The 17,809-nt window shown below is 37.1% G+C and overlaps 1 protein-coding gene and 1 pseudogene across 2 annotated transcripts; one reads left to right on the top strand and one right to left on the bottom strand.

Annotated features, from left to right (window-relative positions):
* Window positions 1-485: 485 nt before the first annotated feature.
* Window positions 486-2,291, bottom strand: LOC121987340 (mitochondrial import inner membrane translocase subunit TIM23-2-like). Of its 2 annotated transcripts, none has more exons than XM_042541184.1 (3): window positions 1,695-2,291; window positions 1,046-1,092; window positions 486-569 (listed from the first exon to the last, which is right to left on the bottom strand). In XM_042541184.1, exons 1-2 carry the CDS (start codon window positions 2,271-2,273, stop codon window positions 1,075-1,077), a joined length of 597 nt encoding a protein of 198 aa, XP_042397118.1. In that variant the 5' UTR covers window positions 2,274-2,291; the 3' UTR covers window positions 486-569; window positions 1,046-1,074. The 2 variants fall into 2 exon arrangements, with proteins under 2 accessions (XP_042397118.1, XP_042397119.1); XM_042541185.1 differs by lacking the exon at window positions 486-569 and adding an exon at window positions 882-953.
* Window positions 2,292-4,111: 1,820 nt separating this feature from the next.
* LOC121986597 lies at window positions 4,112-7,158 on the top strand (annotated as a pseudogene).
* The last annotated feature ends 10,651 nt before the right edge of the window (window positions 7,159-17,809 follow it).

Raw genomic sequence — 17,809 nt, 5'->3', positions numbered from 1 at the left:
ACCCCTTGGAATTAACAGCATTGCAATTCTTAGTTTACTCTGAGAAAGTAAACTAAATTATAAACACGAGAAATTCAGCATTCGACTTGCGTTATTCTTTTATCAACGAAGAGAGTTTAGTAAGGGAAAGTAAGTTAAAAGGCCTGGTCATGTTTCAAAAAGTGAGAGAAACTTTGAATGCTTTTCTTGCTAAGATGTGTGGTACCCTTTTTTATTAACATAAGGTTGTTAATTGATCAACTCCTGTTTGTTCAATTGATTCCACCAATCTTGTCAAATAATCAGCGAATCATTTTAATTATAAACAGATGTGTATTCTTTAAGAACCAGACTCTGTATGGAAGATATGCAAGATGCGCTCTGGGCCATGCTATGTTTCTCAAATGTTTTGCATGATAAATGATACATAGTAATTACCTAAACACCATGCTCGTAGTCAAACTACATAAAATGGAGAATGATCCAATTCTATTGCTTTAGCATATTACAGGATAGGCATTACAAAGACTTCTCAAGTAATCACCAACAAGATCATAGCCAACCTAGTCCAATCAGTAACCTTCAATGCCCTACCAGAAACGTGGAACACTGTTGTGAGCTTGAAGATTATTAACTTGAGATATGATGTTCATAGCACATGAAGGCTCTACAGATATCAGTTTTTGTCATTGATAGCACTACAAGAACCAGAATTCTTTATCCAGATCACCTAGTAATCGATTTTAAACCCAATCAAATTATTAAATGTTACATTGTTTGTATTAAAGTCACACCAGCACAAATCAGTAAATGGAAAATAATTTTAGAGTGTAGATAATGACAGAAAATGTCCTTGAGAATAATTTTCATGATTTTCTGTTCTGAAATATTTAACACAAGCCAAATAGTATGTGATGGTAGCAAGAAAGGCAGGTCATCTTCACTCGACTCCATAGTTTTACCATAGATAAGGCCTTTAAATCACCAAAGTACAAATACAAATCAAGCTATGTGCACGTACATACTGTAAAACACACTAATACTGAGGGTTAGTCCGGTATTTTACCTTGGTTGTTGACAAAAAGCATTGAGTCTCTACTTCAGCATGTGGTCCTGTAAAAGAGTAGCCGTTTCACAGTGAGAAACTGGAACTCAACCTGCCAGAAAACAAACAAACAAACAAACAAGCAAACAAAACAAAACAACTGGCTAGTGCCAAAATCTTCAAATTAGTAAACGACTATCTAACATACACAAAGAACAGAAAGATAGCACAGGCAGAGAACACTTTACCAATCCTAATGCAAACAAGAAGACAAAATGTCATATTGTCACTAACCAGACAGGAATATCTTTATCTGCCAAATCTAGACTGATACAAGGTTTTCTATGCCTCATAAGTCAGAAAAAGATCCATTCTTGAGCATATGAACATAGCACCACAAAAATACTAGAATAAAAACAGGAACAAAAACTAATACCACCAATCAAAAAAGTAAATTACAAAATGATGTGAAAATGTCAAGGAACGCACTGGACAAGAACAGATAAATAATGTTATACATAGTTCCATACTAAGGTAACCAAATGTTAAGGAAGAGAGAACCTACAAATTTCTAAATACCCAACAGTTTATAACAGAGCAACAAAGACTCCCTGAAAAAGACATGACTTTTTTCTTTTTTTTTTTAAATTGGGATATATCGCTTGGCCACCTGCTTCCCAGCTACAGCAAGCCCTGCTGCAAGGCCTCCTATCGCCCCCGCAACTGCAGCAGACCTTGGGCCAGAGGCAGCCTTGAACAAGGCCCCAGTGCCCAGCCCGGCCACCACTGTGCTCAAGATGCCGTCATCCCGGATAGCGGCGCTAATCCCGCTCTCCAGGCCCGAGAAGATGAGACCCAGCAGTCCCGCGGAATTTCCCAGCCGGCGCCCAGCCTGACCGGATGAGTTGAGGACCCGGTTGATTCGGAGCTTGAGAGACTCGCCGGGCTCGGAGGCATGGACACCGTCGAGGACGCCCCTGGCGCCACCGATAGCGGCTCCGGAGAGGTATCCAACGCCGGTGCAGAAGCTAAGATTGTAACTCCAAGAACGGCGGTGGAGGGAGGCATCCTCCTCGAAGAGGAACTCGGGCGAGGTGGGGAGGTCGTAGATGCGCGGGTACATAGGGAAGGCGTACGGGTTGTGTAGGGACTCATAGGGGTTGTAGAGGTGGTGGAGCCGCCGCTTCCCGTCGTCTCCGATACCGGCGTCGGCAGCGTCAAGTGACTCGTGGTAGTTGGAACCCGCCATTAGGGTTTTGGGCAGAGGCCAAGGGATACTTTTATATTACGACGGAAAGCTAAGTAGGGTTTAAGGGGATTAATCGGCTGGGTACGGCTCGGCCCAGCCCGGCCATGTTGGCAGCTCCAAGGTTTACCTAGCATAGTCGCACACTCAAGACTGATTCAGAGAAATAAAAAATATATTTTTATTTTATTTTATTTTTAATTTAAAAAATATAATATCCTATATTTTAAATTAACTTTTTCAAATTTAAATTTATTTTTCAAAGTAAATTAGAGTATCCACAATGGATCTATATTATAACATTCATCATCCTATAAAAAAATATAGGGTCTATTGCCACATACTCGTTATAACAACACATCTCTTTTACACACATTCCTTTTAATGTTAATACTCATTATTTATGAGGCTCATAATACACTCAATCATCTTATATCATATTAAATAAATAAATATTAAAACATTAAAATTATTATTATTATTTTTAATAATAGCAGTTAACTAGCCGTTATAATTTTTTAATTTAATTCAAATTAAATAAAATAAATAAATTATAAATAAATAAAATAATATAAAATACAAGCCTAAATCATTAGAAAAAAGTATGTAAAAAAATAAATTATTACCATTTAAAAAATAATATTATTATTAAAAATACACTCATTATTTATTATTTATCAATTTTATTTGATTTTAATTTTAAAATTTATATTTTTCAATGGAAAAATTAAAAAAATGCACTTACTGGGGTGGGCCAGGGTTGGCCCACCTCATACTACATTAACACGTTCAAAGTCATGAATGTGTTAATGTGAAGGAGTGTTATAACACCCCTTTCACATTAGTTTTAACATCAATAGGGAAGTTATAACACCCCATTAACGAACAATGTGGATGCTCTTAAGGAGAAAAACGTATATGCTTTTTTTATGATAGGATAGTAAATTAATGGAATGTTCATAAACAAATTTAATATTTAGTTTGATAAAAATTTATTTATATTTATTTAACTCATATAAGATCAATTAAATGAATAAACTTGAACAATTCGTTAAACTAAACAAATAAGCACTACAATAAAATTGCATAAAGACAATACCACAAAGACATCGATTTTAAGAAAAACTGTTATAAATTTAGAAAAAGAACAATTTTTGACAAAACCGTTGTCTTTGATGCAACAGTTACCCCAAAAGATAATTTTAACAACAGTTGGGACAACGGGTGCAATGAACCGATGTTAATAAGAATATTTCGCAAAACTTGGAACAACGATGTATAAATCATTATCGTTGTGATAATAAGACAACGGTTATAAATTGTTGTCAATGAAATTACAAGCATTGTATTTTTCCGCCACAAAACTCGCACTAGAAATTGGGACACGTGTCCAACTTTCATTAGTAATCACAAAAAAAAAAAAATCTTAACCCTACATCTAAAAGCAAACACCCAAAATCACAAGTAGCCACATTTCTTCATTCCGCTTTGAGGCGTAGATCCGCTACCTTAACGGCCCCCTAGTGTCAGCCTCACAATATGTAGAGAGATAAATGAAGGTACACAGGTTATAGTCGCATGGTGGGGGTAAATCTCGGGTCGTCAGTTCCTGAGAATCAACTCCTGACCATTACGCTAGAGATGTCATGTGCCTACCATCTGTGCTATGCTAGATTTCCCTTCCAGCTGTTGTCGAAGGTGAAGGCGAAGACAAGAAACGCCAACACGTAACTCCTCCTCTTCCTCCTTCTGGATCTTCATTTGTTACTCCTCCTTCTGGATCTTCATCCGTTACTCGTCCTCGTCCTCTTCCTCCTCCTCATTAATCCCACTGCAAGGCCATGGATGTGGAAGACAAGCTCGCGTTGCCTGGCAGCGACCACGCGGAGAAGAAGAAGGTTGCTTCGCTGAGGGCCTTCATCAAAGCCGAATACCTTGATGCCCAGGTCACACCTTATCACTTCTACGTTGTCAATTGGCGAAGTAGACGATTGGTAGATTTCTTTCATTTTTAGTCCTTGTTTGTTCTAGATGCATTTGGTTATCAAGCAACTTCTCTACATCGATCCTCATCTTTTCTAATCACAAAATCTTACCCTTTTGACTTAAATTACAGGATGTGGGCAATGTGACTCTCAAAAGGTTTCTTTGTGCATGAGATTTAGATGTTGAGAAGGCATTTGTGCAGTTCCTAAAATATCTTCGGCGTTTAGATTAGGAGGAGCAGTGGATTATGAAAGACGAGATGCGGTAGGAGTCTAGATTAAGAAGAAAGGGAGAGAGGAGGTCATTGAGGAATATGTTGCCCTTTGATCAGCCACGGGAGAAGATCACAAATCCTTTTTGGACCATGTAAGAAATATACATATGCAAAAATATCAAAATGGGCATCCAAATTTTATTGAAATGCAAAATTATTGTCTTTTCTTCCTATCTACTCCTTTATATTTCATTCAAGTAATCATGCAGAGTGAGGATGCCTATGATGCGATTATTTTCTTTTCTAATTAACAAATCCTTTATGTTTCATTCAAGTAACATGTAGACAATAATTTTGAGAAGAATTATTGTTACGGGAAGTTGAGAAGAAATTTTCTATTCCTCCAAAGTTTCTCCTCTACATTTTAGCTGAGATAAGAATTCAGATATTTATGGTTTGTATTTTTTCTATCTTTATTGTATCATTGTATATATTTGAGTTAAGCATAATCCATCAATAGGTCCATGGAAGCGCAAGTGTCTAGCTAATCATGGAATTGTTTCTCAATGTATCACCCCTACAAGAGTCAATGACCAGTAACCTTACAAATGTGATGCTTAAAATCAATGCAAAGGTGTCATATTCCGTCTCACTGTCTAGATATTTTTTTCTCACTCTGTTTCTAATATTTTGTATTTCCTTCACATATGGGTGGTATAAACTCTTACTTGTCAATTGAATGATCATCAACTATTCCTCTAGTCTCAGGTACACCGACAATCATTTTGGGCATGTGTGTTTCCCATGGATCTCCTAGACATTCGGATATTCCTTCAATTGTTGTAGTATATTTAACAGGTTGCATTTCTACTGCTTTTGTTACTTCTCTAATTGTGTGACTATAATTATTATTTACATTTATTTATTTTTCCCTGACTAGTCTTCTTTTGCTATTTCTTACATGCCTATCCATTTTGTATCGTTTCAAGGTTGTAAGCTCAAGGCAATGGCCATCTTCTTGCTATAGAGCTTCTGTGCAAACACAATCTCCTAAGGTCAAAATGATAGGCTCACTTTTTAAGCCTGTAATAGGGAATAAAGGAGAGAAATATGACAGTGGCAGAATTCGGTTTGTTAACATTTCTAAATTATTTTCTTCAACTTCTTCACTGAGTATTATTCTTCTTTTAAATGAAAGCTATTATCTATGATGTAGGGAATTGGTGGTCTATTTCTACATCAATCCAGGAAAAAGAAAACCAGAAAACATTATCATTTCCAAGACTCTGTTCTAGTTTTCTAGTATTGGATTAATGCATATGGATCTTGTATCTTGATGGGGTGTGTTTTCCAATATGTTTGAGCTGTTTGTGATGAGTTCTTGATATTCAGGGTTGATGTTAGTGAATCACAATTTATTCAAGTTCTCAACATTGAATTGGATCAAATTATTAAGTTATGTCAATGTATAATACATATACTGATGTCAGTTGAGCCCTAATTTTGTTCAAATTGTTGCTACTATCTATAGGCCTGCAAGTTTCTTGATGAACAATGGTATCTACAGTTTAAATTAATAATTGTCCAGAAAAATCATCATACCAAGTTCTTCCTTCCAAACTCGCCTACAATGTCTCACCTGGTATGTATTTTATTATTGTCAGTCTTCAATTTTCTATTACTTTTTGAGCCTTTTACCTCCATCAAATAATAATTTTTAAATTTTAAATTTACCTATTTTTGGGATTGCGGGGACTGTTATCGATAACAAAATTTGTCATCCAAGGAACTATGACTTCTACATGTGCGCTCATGCCAACATGACTGTAAGCTCTATTTTCAATAGTTGAATTCAATATGTTAGAGTAAATCAAGTTTTTCTTATATTGGTGTTTGCAATTCCATAGGGCACAACTCGACCCACTCATTACCATGTGTTAATGGATGAGATTGAGTTTACTGCTAATTCCCTACAAAATCTTGTTCATTCCCTTTCTTATGTGTAAGTATACATGTTTACACGTAACTAATACTTTGTTCTCCAACGTTTGATATCGTAATTGAGATTTTTTCCCCAATCTATGTCCAAATGTTCAGATATCAAAGGAGCACAACTACAATATCTGTTGGTAAGTTAGTCAGTTCTTTCTTGATTTGTGAAGTTTGTTGTGTTGTTCCTAGTTATATTATACCTATATATAATTCTTCTTTTGTGATGCAATTGCACCCATCTGTTATGCTCATTTGACTGCTGCACAAATTGGGCAATTTGTGAAATTTAAAGATTTATCTGATTCTTCATCCAGCCAAGGTAATTATTGTCTTTTTTGTTATGTGATTCTCACTCTGTTTCTTCATATCTGATTCTTCACCTGTCATGCTATTATTGTCTTTTCCTATCTAATTCTTCATCTGTTATGCGATTATTTATCTCTACAAATCCTTTATATTTCATTCAAGTAATTATTATCTTTTCTTCCTATCTACTCCTTTATTGAAATATGATTTTCGAATCTAAACTTTTATAATTTTGTGCATTGTTTATCTGGATTCTAGTAGTCAACTTAGTTCACCTTTCTTCTCATGTATCAATTCCTTTTAGTGAAGACACATAGTTTCTTGTAATTGAGCTTGAAACAATTTTATTGATTGAATCTATTTGCTATTGAACTTTTTGCAGACTATTAATTCGAATGAGCAAGATTATCTCGGAGAAGCTTCTTTTGCTATGTCTAAGGTAAAATCTTTCTGTTCTTTGTGTGACATTTTGAAATGGGTTTCGATGATTTTATTTCTTTTGATGGCAAGCCATTTTTCACATTCCCTGTATCTATATACGTTGGTATATATATATTTAATTGTGTGATATTGTGTCTACACGCATGTGTATTTTTAGAAGCATTAACATGTTTTTCCCTTTAAAAAAACAAGAGTTAATACTCTTCTCAGATGTATACTAACATATTTTTGTTTCTAACTAAATGTATTTATATCTGTTTATATAACTTCAAATGGAGATCCAAGACTTCCTGCTTCCTTGCATTTTATTGATCCTTCTCAACGATTAAATTCCTATCAACAAGTAATTGGTTTTTTGTCTTTCATCATAAAGATTATGGCAAATTTAATCATTTTATACTATCCATAGCTGTATTTTCTGTATTCAATTAATTTGATTATGCTTCAGACAATAGTAGGAGTTGGGGAGGTTCTACAGAGTGAGGTGAGGGTATTCATTCTCTCAAATGTTCTTTTTTGTTATTTAAGCTAACTCTCTAACAAATCATCATTAACTATTTGTTACAGTGTTAAATACATCTATATTCCATAAACATTAAAATTGGCTTATTTTGATCTTCTTATTAGCTGAGTTGAATTAGCATTGACAAATAGTTTCCCAGACATAGGTAGATAATAATGGCAATAGCAACAGTTTATAGGTTGGGAGAAGAGAAAATAACAAAATTATCCTGAGTTTCAATAATTCTTCATTGCACTTGTTCCAGACATATTTTTATTGATCCAACTAACTAAAGTGAGGTTAGAAATAGTTCGTGCCCTAAGTTCCTGGGTAAGTTTCTTTTTTTACTTTCTATAGACAAACTTTCAAAGATTTCTGTAAAATCCTTTGGTATTTTAACACTTCCATTTCTAGCTTGTTTGTTAGATTTAGCATGAAAAAGATTTTTCATTAGAAGGTTATACTATAGCAGTCCGGTAACATACTTCTATCTTCTCTCTTTGGTTGTTTTTATTGTGTCTTCTATAGTCATCTTTTAGGCTATGTTTTGTATTTTAAGGAGCCTGTTGTGATACAATATGATAGGATGTGGAAGAACTGGCTTAAACAATATTACATGCATTTGCAACATGTCAAGTTATATCTTATGTGCTCTTTTCTCCTAATAAGATTTACAACTGTATAATTAATATTTATTTTGTTATTCTAGCTATTAGTCAATTTTATACCACAAGTTCATGTCATGCACCAATTTGTGAAAAAGCCTTCAAGGTGCAAATATACCTTATCTCGATTTCATTTTATGATATGCTATTTTTCTTGTTCGGGTACTATCATTGGTTTGCTGAATAAATATTTAATCATTCTCTAGAATTATAAAGGCTAAGATTATAGGAAAATGATAAGCAATAGTAATTAGATGCTTCGTGGGTAGGATTTGGTGAGGGTAACAAATCTCTCAGTGACTACAAGTAGCATTTATCTTATTATTTAATATTTTTAGTAACACCAAATCCCATCCATCTTATAGTAGCCAACTCCTTTATTAGGCAGTTATTTTAAGGATACAACATTGATGCATAATCGAAGAGAGGAAAAGATGAGGATTCAATTATTTTGGATTCTCCTTTCTGCCCGTATATATATTCCATCAACATAATATTACATATAGACACTTTAAATAAGATATCTACAAATAGGTCCCTAAAATTATATCACGGTCACTAACGCCTCCCTCTTGAGTTGGCTTAATGGTATCACGAACTTAGTTCGTAATACATATTATAGATCCTAGTACCTTTTATGGACTTAATTATCAAGTTGCCAATTAGCCATTAGAACTAATGTAATGGTGTCACACCTTTTCAATAACAAAATAGCAATCAATATCTGATGTTCTTTGCTCTCTCATGTAACACTTGATCAGAAATTTGTACATGAGAGGTTGATTTTAACAATATAATTTTGTTTGTTCTTTAGTAGCATATTCCAGCTTATTTATCAGTTGCTTAACCTAGATAATCTCATATATAACTAGGATCATACTTCTACACCCACCTTTGTACTGATGTGGTTACAACACTATGCTTCTTATATTTTCAAGAAATTAGATTACCTTCTAAAAGGAAATTAACTAATCATAATCTTTGCAAATGATATATTTGTTCATATAAATAATTTGGTTTCTTAATAAGTTTTTATTTTTCTAAATCTGTTAATGACTCTCTATGTCTTAGCAATACGTTGTCATTTAATCCATATAGTTAACTAGCTTAGCCACCGATATACTAGCTTTCTCGAACATATATACATATTGTTTTATGAGTTATAAATGTCTCACTTTGAGCTCGACATTCTTATGCTAAGAAAATATCTTAGCTCACCAATATCCTTAATTTGAAAATATTGATGAAGATAACTTTTAACCTTGCCATAGGTTGGATCTCAACTACCATAGATTCTCAATTATGGAGGTTTTGGTATTGACTATCTTGCAGTGAAAGGTAATAGTGGAGGTAATAAGTTGGACAATGGTGGAACCTCAATCACATATTCTGAAGTAGATGGGAAGTTTAAAAAGAATAGAGTGGAAATGAAGGTGTCATCAACAAAGATAAATACACATTATAACTTAGGTAGTAGCAACAATCCCTTTTGAAACAATAGTAGGCAGGGAAGACACACTTATTGCTTATCTCAATCAGAATAGAAGTTGTGGACAACATGACAAATAAAGTTGTCCTTTTTGATGCAAAAGAGCCTTTATGGATAATATTGGAAAACATAAATGAAATGTCTATATCCTAATTGACAGGTGTATTCGTAATTGATAGTACTCAAAAGATTTAGTATAAGACAAATTAGAAACTATCTTTTGAGGTTTAAAAGAAATTTGAATGTCCAAGATGCCATTAAATCTGCTGAGAATGTTGAGAAGGGCCAACCACAAGAGTAGATGTAAGTGGTGAACTTAGTCAATATAGATTTCCTGACTTATGTTATATGTTCACCTTACCTATCTGCTAATCCTAAATGGAAACAAAGTTACTTCTATAGATGATACAACATTATGTTGTGTAATTTGGGATTGAATAGTACTTGATATTTGTTAAATTTGGGATTGAATAGTACTTGATATTTGTTAGATTGTTCACCTTACAGATTAAGAAAATTTTATAATTGTAGTTTTCTGTTATTCTCCTTTCTATTGGTGCTGGAAGCATCCGACGATTGGACCTAGATTTTGATTATGGAAAAGGGTTCAAAGTTAAGATTATTGGTGATTAATGTATTGAATGAGTTTGCAGGAAAAATCCTAAGGTATCTTAGGCAAAAGTCCTAGTTGCGGTTAGGCAGGTAGGAAAACCCTAAGGGGTAGTAACCCTAGGTCCTAGGGGGTGGTAACCTTAGGAGGAAAGTCTTGGCGGGTCGAAGCTTCAGGCAAAAATCCTAGGGGGCGGTAACCCTAGGTGGAAATCCTGGTGTCGCGAACCAGGTGGAAGACTGGACGAGTCGTGGAGCGGACATCCAGCATGAAGACCGGAAGACTCGAGCGCCGAGCAAAAGTTCAGTTGGTCTGGAGGATCAACTGGCAATAGGTATACTATCCTGAGTGGAGTAGGTGAGGGTGCGTTCCACGGTGAGGGAACATTAAGCATCGGTTCGACCTAGAATTTCAACGAAACTCAAAGTCAGAACCAGACAGTTGGAGGCTGTCACATTTCTTATACTCTATATTATTTTATGCTTGAACTAACTTTGTTTTGTAGAAAATAAAATTGCTGGAGAAAGCAGGTCGGGGCGCTCGAAAGGGATCCGGGCGCCCCAACTAGTCCGGCCGCCCCCAGCTGTTCCGGGTGCCCCCAGTTGGTCTAGGCGCCCGGAGTTGGTCCGGGCACCCCGAACCCAAAAAATTATCGGGAAGATGACATGGTGCACGCGGAGTGGCCGAGCCATGTGGTCTAGGCGCCCGGAGGGGTTCCGGGCGCCCAAAAGGGCCTATTTAAGGAGCCTCGACCAGAAGCTGCAAAATAACACGACGATCAACTCTCACTTCTATGAGCTACTCAGAAAAAGCCTCCACGACGCCCGAAAGCTCCAAGGACAACTCTTTTAGAAGACTTTCTAATTCAAAGCTTTTGGTATTGTATTAATTTCAAATTCTTTTGTACTGAAATTGTAATCCTTCGATTGATTAGTATTTGTCCATCGAAAGCACTCTTACGTGCGGGCCTTGGAGTAGGAATCACCACATGCTCCGAACCAAGTAAAAAATCTTGGTGTCTCTGTTCTTTCTGCCTATTTCTATTTCTATTCCGCTGCGAGTTTTTCGAAACGAAAAGTGAAAGCCACGAGCACTATTCACCCCCTCTAGTGCATCTCGATCCAATAATTGGTATATGAATGAAGTCACTCCGATTTGGTGAAACCACCAGTCAAGCATATTTTCGTGGTGATGTTTAGTTTTTCGGAGTCGATCGGAGTCGGTATTCTTGCCGCCTTCCATCCAATTTTTTGTAATCGAAGTTTCTCCTCGAAGTTGGTGCAACACCACTCGAGATAGTAATTTATTTTTTTTAACCGCACTACTAATCCAGGATCAAGTCCTGGGACAAGTTTCTCTATTTTTTTTGTGCGCAAGATTTTATGGCTCTCCAAGAAGGCTACAATACAACCCGACCTCCGCTCTTCACCGGAGAGGACTTCAGCTACTAGAAGGGCCGAATGGAGTCGTACCTTCAAACACACTTTGAGGTATGGATGATCGTCAAAACTAGCTTGGAACTCCCAACTGACGGCGCCGACAAGCCAATATCATACGAGAACTGGGATGCAACTCTGATAAAGAAAGTAGAAGCCAACTCCAAGGCGACCTGCACCCTCCAATGTGGACTGACGAAAGAGGAATTGAACCGCGTCGGCCCGTTCTCGAGCGCCAAAGAACTGTGGGAGAAGCTGATTGAATTACATGAAGGAATATCCGACACCAAGGTAAGTAAAAGGGATGTCATTCTTAATAAATTATATAATATAAAATTACAGGAAGGTGAAACGGCGAGCCAGTTGCATGCGTGTATCCAAGACCTCCTCAACGGTCTCCACGCAATAGGATAAAAGGTGGAAAATAAAGATATAATCAGGTATTCACTTAATGCTTTTCCGAGGACTACCTTATGAGCATCCATGGTAGATGCTTACAAGGTATCTAAGGATCTCTCTTCAATTAAATTAGATGAACTATTTACCAAATTTGAATTGCATGACAAGTTAACACTTGATCGACCGAGAAGAGTATAGCTTTGATTATAGGTACAAGCAAACCAAAAGCAAGATGCATAACTGAACCGGAGTCAGAAGAAGAACTAGATTCAGAAGATGACGACGATGAACTCATGGGCGAACTCGTCAACTTGGTGAGAAAACTCTACAAAAAGAAGAAGGGCTTCAACAAGAAGGACATCAAGAAGGTGATCCAATCCAAAGAGGCCCAACCAAGCTCAAAGATGAAGTTCGAGGTAATCTTCTACGGTTGCAATCAAAAGGGACATATCAAAGCAAATTATCTGAATCAGAAGGATACGAAGAAGCAGAGAAAGAAGAAAGCTCTGAAGGTGACTTAGGACTAGCCTTCTTCAAAAGAATCCGACGATGAAGAACTCGAACAGATGAGCTACCTTGCACTGATGGCCCGAGACTAAGTCAACGAATCCAGAAGCGAGGACGAATCGGAAGTTGAGTCCAAGAGAAGCCACAGATCCGTATTTGTTTCCGAAGGGCCTAACCCCTCTGTAAGTACTTCTCGGTTATATAACTTAGTTAATTATTTGATGCATAAATTAGCTAAATCTAACATTCGGTTCAAATCACTTCTAAAGGAGGTAACAACCCTTAAAGAAGTGACTATCTCCGAATCCTTGACTGTAAAATACCGAAAAAAATAGGCGAATATTAATAAGGGAATTTTCCGGAATTTTTGGAAATTTTTCGGGAATTTTTCGAAGCTTGTATGGACGAGTTAACGGGGATAAAATTTGGGTTCCGGAAAAGCCTGTTTAGGCTACCCATTTAAGCGAGGAATTGTTTCTTTTATAATTCCTTTTTATTTGTTTATTTTTCTTATTTCTTTTCCTTTATTTCCTCTCATCCTCGCCGATTCCCTCATTTCTCTGTCGAAGCTTTGCCCGAGTTTTCTTCTCAGCGTCTTTGCCCTAACCGCCGGTCGCGGCGGTTCCCCTCTTCATCGTCTCTTCTTCTTCTTCCTTGCCTCTGTCGCCACACCATTTGTTCCAGTGCCGACGCCACCGCAAGCTCTACCTCCGATCTCACGCGCGCCACCGGTGACAGTCATCTTCCTCTTCTTCTTTCCGAGACATTGCCGAATCACCTCTGCCCGCCACTGGTCCGATCTAGCGCCAGCTAACTCCCTGTGCCCTAACCGCCAGCTACCGAGAGCCCTCAGACCACCGCCGGCAGCCCGAGCCCCTCCCAGCAGCTGCCGAACTCACGTGCCTTAGATTTTTTTGGGTCCACTTGATCACAGCACCAGTTGGTCTTCTCTCGCCGTTGCTCGTTGCTTAGGTTCATCACCACAGTAGCGTTGGAAAGGAGCTTACGAATTTGGTTTTGGTAAGGTTTGGTAGGTACTAGATTAATTTCGTGTTCTATATGGATGTTGAGTGACTGAGCATTTTTGTCTCTTGCTCACCAGGGGTAACCAGTGTTGAATCTCAATCTGGCAGTGGTGAATTGTTGGTTTTTTTTTTCTTGATCTGAGCAGCGAGGTGAATTTGCAGCAGGTGAGGTATTGATTTTGGGAATTTAGGAATTTGATCTTGTTGTAGCGTATACAGATTTAAAGGTTAGGAAATGAAATTGGATTCGAATTTATTATGTTAGGCCGGATATATATGTATAGACCTTGATCAATTGAATGGTAGAAGGGTTAAGGGTAACGAAGTTAACCCTAATTGATTAATTGGATTAGAATTTAGTTTGACTAATTGTTGTATGATAGAATTAGTTAAACTAGACATTTTTGTTTGATACCGCAGGACTTTGATGCGAGACGAGTATCTCGGAGTCAGATTGGACCTTTCTATTTTCGGAGGCGGGTACTTTTGACTTATTGTCTTTGATATGCTTAGTAATTAAATTAACAAGATACATTAATTGTGTTTCTTACTTGTTTCGGTTAATCACTGCCCAATACATGCTACCTATTGATTGATTGTTTGTTTACATCTTGTATGGATATGTACCTGATTCCACATGCTCATGGGTAGTGATATAACCATATTTTACCATGTCAGGACCTAGGTTTGATACCTTATTGATCAGTATATCTTGATATGATTTATTCGCTTTGGTGCACATTATGATATGTCCAGAGGTTGGATTAGTATATTACCATGCTTAGTGACATGCACCATTTGCATGATCGCATGCTGTGCGATAGATTGCTCCATTATTGTCGAGCACATTGCCAGTTTCATCACTGTTCGGTGCTCCGTTGTGACGCTCATGGGTAGCGGGACATAGCGTGGTAGCACGTCAGTTTGACTCTTCCGGTGCTCCGTTGATCCGCTCATGGGTAGTGTGACGCAGCGTGTAGCACGTTAGAGATTCCTCTCCGTCATAGTGTACCGGGAGATGAGAGCATTGCGCTCCCCCATTTATGATTTGGGGTAGGAGTACGTATGTACTCCGACAGCATCCCGTCCACTCGATCACTCATCAGGAGTAGTGTTGCAGAGTGCACGGTTGTCACAGCCCTACCCACTCGGTCCCACTGTTGTTGTGAGTCGGCTGACTGGCGTCAGGGGTGACCATGACATTGGCATCATATGCATGATGCATTTATTGTTTGTGTTTGTGTTTGTTGCACTCATATGCTACACATTGCTTGGATACCTTGATTGACATGCATACAGGTCTTCTATACCTTTCGGACTGTTTGTCCTTTTACCGGGTCCTGGTTAGTACAGATTCTCTCCTGTCTTCTTCGGTTTGTAGTTACCTTTGTCTTTATCAGGAGACTGTACGCATGATTAGTGCTAGGTGTTATTTCTTTACTTTGCATATCAACTGTACCTGCTGAGTGTTGGACTCACCCCGCCTCCATTGTTGATATTTTCAGGTTGATGCTGTCAGGAGAGAGTTCCAGTTGCTGGTCCCTGCAGACCTCGAGGATGTGATTGGTTTTTCGTTTGGTTTCCTTTTCTGTTCTAGACCATTTGAACTTGTTATGTTCTGGATTTATTTACTTATGGACATGGTATAGATTTTATTATATCGATGGATTTGGATTTGGTTTTTATTCTACTACATGCCTGCCTGGATGGCAGAAGAGGTGAGTTCGTCGGATTTGAGCTTTACGAGTGTAGTGGAGTATGGTGGATTTCGAGTCAGAGTATTACTATGTTGTTTTACTGTTTAATTATCTTAACTGCGTGGTTGTGACAGCCAGAGGCTGAATACATATATAAACTGCGTGGTGATTGATTTTGTTTACTGTTATTATTCCAGCCGCCTGTGGCTGAGGTATATGAGATGTAGAAAAGTTTCAGATTGTCCACCATACAGGGGAGATGTTGCCGAAATTTTCTCGGACAGGGACTCCTCTGGGGGTGTGACATTGACTGATCCGATTCAGACTAGAACCTCAACTCATGTCCAAAAGCTTGAGGAAGAGAATTCCAGCCTGAAAACTCAAGTCAAGGATTTGAGGATTGTATTGGAATTGTTTACACTGGGCTCTAAGAATCTTGACTTGATTCTTGGAAAATAAAAGGTTGTATGCAATCGATCCGGACTAGGATTTTGAACAAAAAGAAAATACCGTTCATATTTGTCACTTGTTAACAGACTAAATAGAAATGTAGTCTAAGCATGGGTACCTAAGTCCAACTTGGTCAATCAAGTTGGACTTGGTCAGTATTGGGTCCCCAAGGATCAAGTACATTACCTTGATAGACCATATCGAGGCTATGATCCAGGGGGGCCCAATAGAAAACTGTCTTAATAAATAAATAGAATTGTTTGATGATTGTTATTTTCTACTTTATTTTTATGCATGCTTAGATTAGGCTAGATTAAGGACCTAGGCGTAATTTACACTTGATTAGTTAAACCTAGGGATTTCAAAAAAAAAATTAAATATATAATTTCTTTGAAAGGCTCTGTCTAGAAGTGGTGGATGATCACTACAATAAAAATCCTCATAGACATCGATTTTCCACCGATGTCTATTACATTTTCGACCGATGTCTATGAAGGCGATGTAAAAGGTCTGCCATTTTAGGCATCGGGTTACAACCGGTGTAGTATCACTTAACGACATCGGGTGTAAAATCGATAATATTATATGTTAATAACACCAGTTTTGGCAGCTGTATACGGCCGATGTAATATTAGTTACTGACACCGGTTTTGCAGCGGTGGAAAATCGATGTAATATCAATATTGTTTAACGACACAAATCCGATTTCTGAAATAGTGAAAAACCAATATTATCACCAAGCAAATCATAAAATTAAGTTAATATTATTAATTCACTAAAAAAATCACAAATAAAAATGCACCGATGTATCTAAACACACCAAGTCAATATCCATATAACCAACACATAAATATTCTTCTTACAACATAAAAAGATAATAGATATTATGCACATCAAGTCGGTATCCACAAATTACACATAACTATTCTTCTTACAAAATTAAAAGGTAATAGATGGTACACAAATATGTTTCTTACTGGTGCCAACGTTATCCTTCTTGCTCCGTGCATAGATTTAACTAAATCTTCCCCAGTAATTTTATTTGTTAATAGATAATTCTCTTTATCTATTACTGGATGGACACCTCTGCTTGTTTGATGTCCTGAGGGTGACAATTGATTGGTGATTCTTTGTAAAGGAGGCCTCCATCTTAAAGGAGCCACTGGAGGCTTTGGGAACTTTGCAACATCCTTCTTGGTTGTCCTCTCACCATTTAATTGATTCTCCAGTTCTCTTACCTGAATAGAATAAAATAGTCAATATGGATATAAAGCAGTTTGTTGCTTACATAAGGAAAATTAAAGATGCTATAAATTCTACTCAAATAGAGATTGAAAATGAGATAAGTAACCTTTTGCTCGTAATTTTTACTTGTTTACTCAACTTCTTTGATCTGCACATTTGAAATAATCTGTTAAAGTGCAGGAAGCAAGGTCAATGACAAAGCTCTCATGGATGCACCTAAAATGGCAAGTACTAAAGTCCCCTCCATTAGCACAAGTGTGAATAGCAATGTTCAGAGCATCAACAACTAGGAGTATAGCTGGCTATCAGTGTAAGTTGAACGAATTATGTCAACTATCAAATGTAAAAAACATAATATAACAATGAAAAAACACCGTACTTATTAGTAACATGTATATCTAAAGTGTCTATCACTTAAACAACAAATGTTTACCACTTGTAAGTTACATTTAACCAAATCAAAAACTTAGTTTAGTGTTCCACAATCACAATAATTAGCCATCTCTAAAAGAAGAAAAATAATCATAGTAGCCATTTCATTAAGTCCTTTCTAGGAAGATAAGTGAATCCAATTA

Source organism: Zingiber officinale, chromosome 5B (genome assembly GCF_018446385.1).
Source record: "Zingiber officinale cultivar Zhangliang chromosome 5B, Zo_v1.1, whole genome shotgun sequence".
NCBI lineage: Eukaryota > Viridiplantae > Streptophyta > Magnoliopsida > Zingiberales > Zingiberaceae > Zingiber > Zingiber officinale.
The sequence above is the reverse complement of the archived record's forward strand: the minus strand, read 5'-3'. Positions and strand labels throughout refer to the sequence as shown.

What these genes read in the sequence shown, in the direction of transcription:
- LOC121987340 (XM_042541184.1), bottom strand. Translation starts at nt 2,273, where the DNA reads ATGGCGGGTTCCAACTACCACGAGTCACTTGACGCTGCCGACGCCGGT.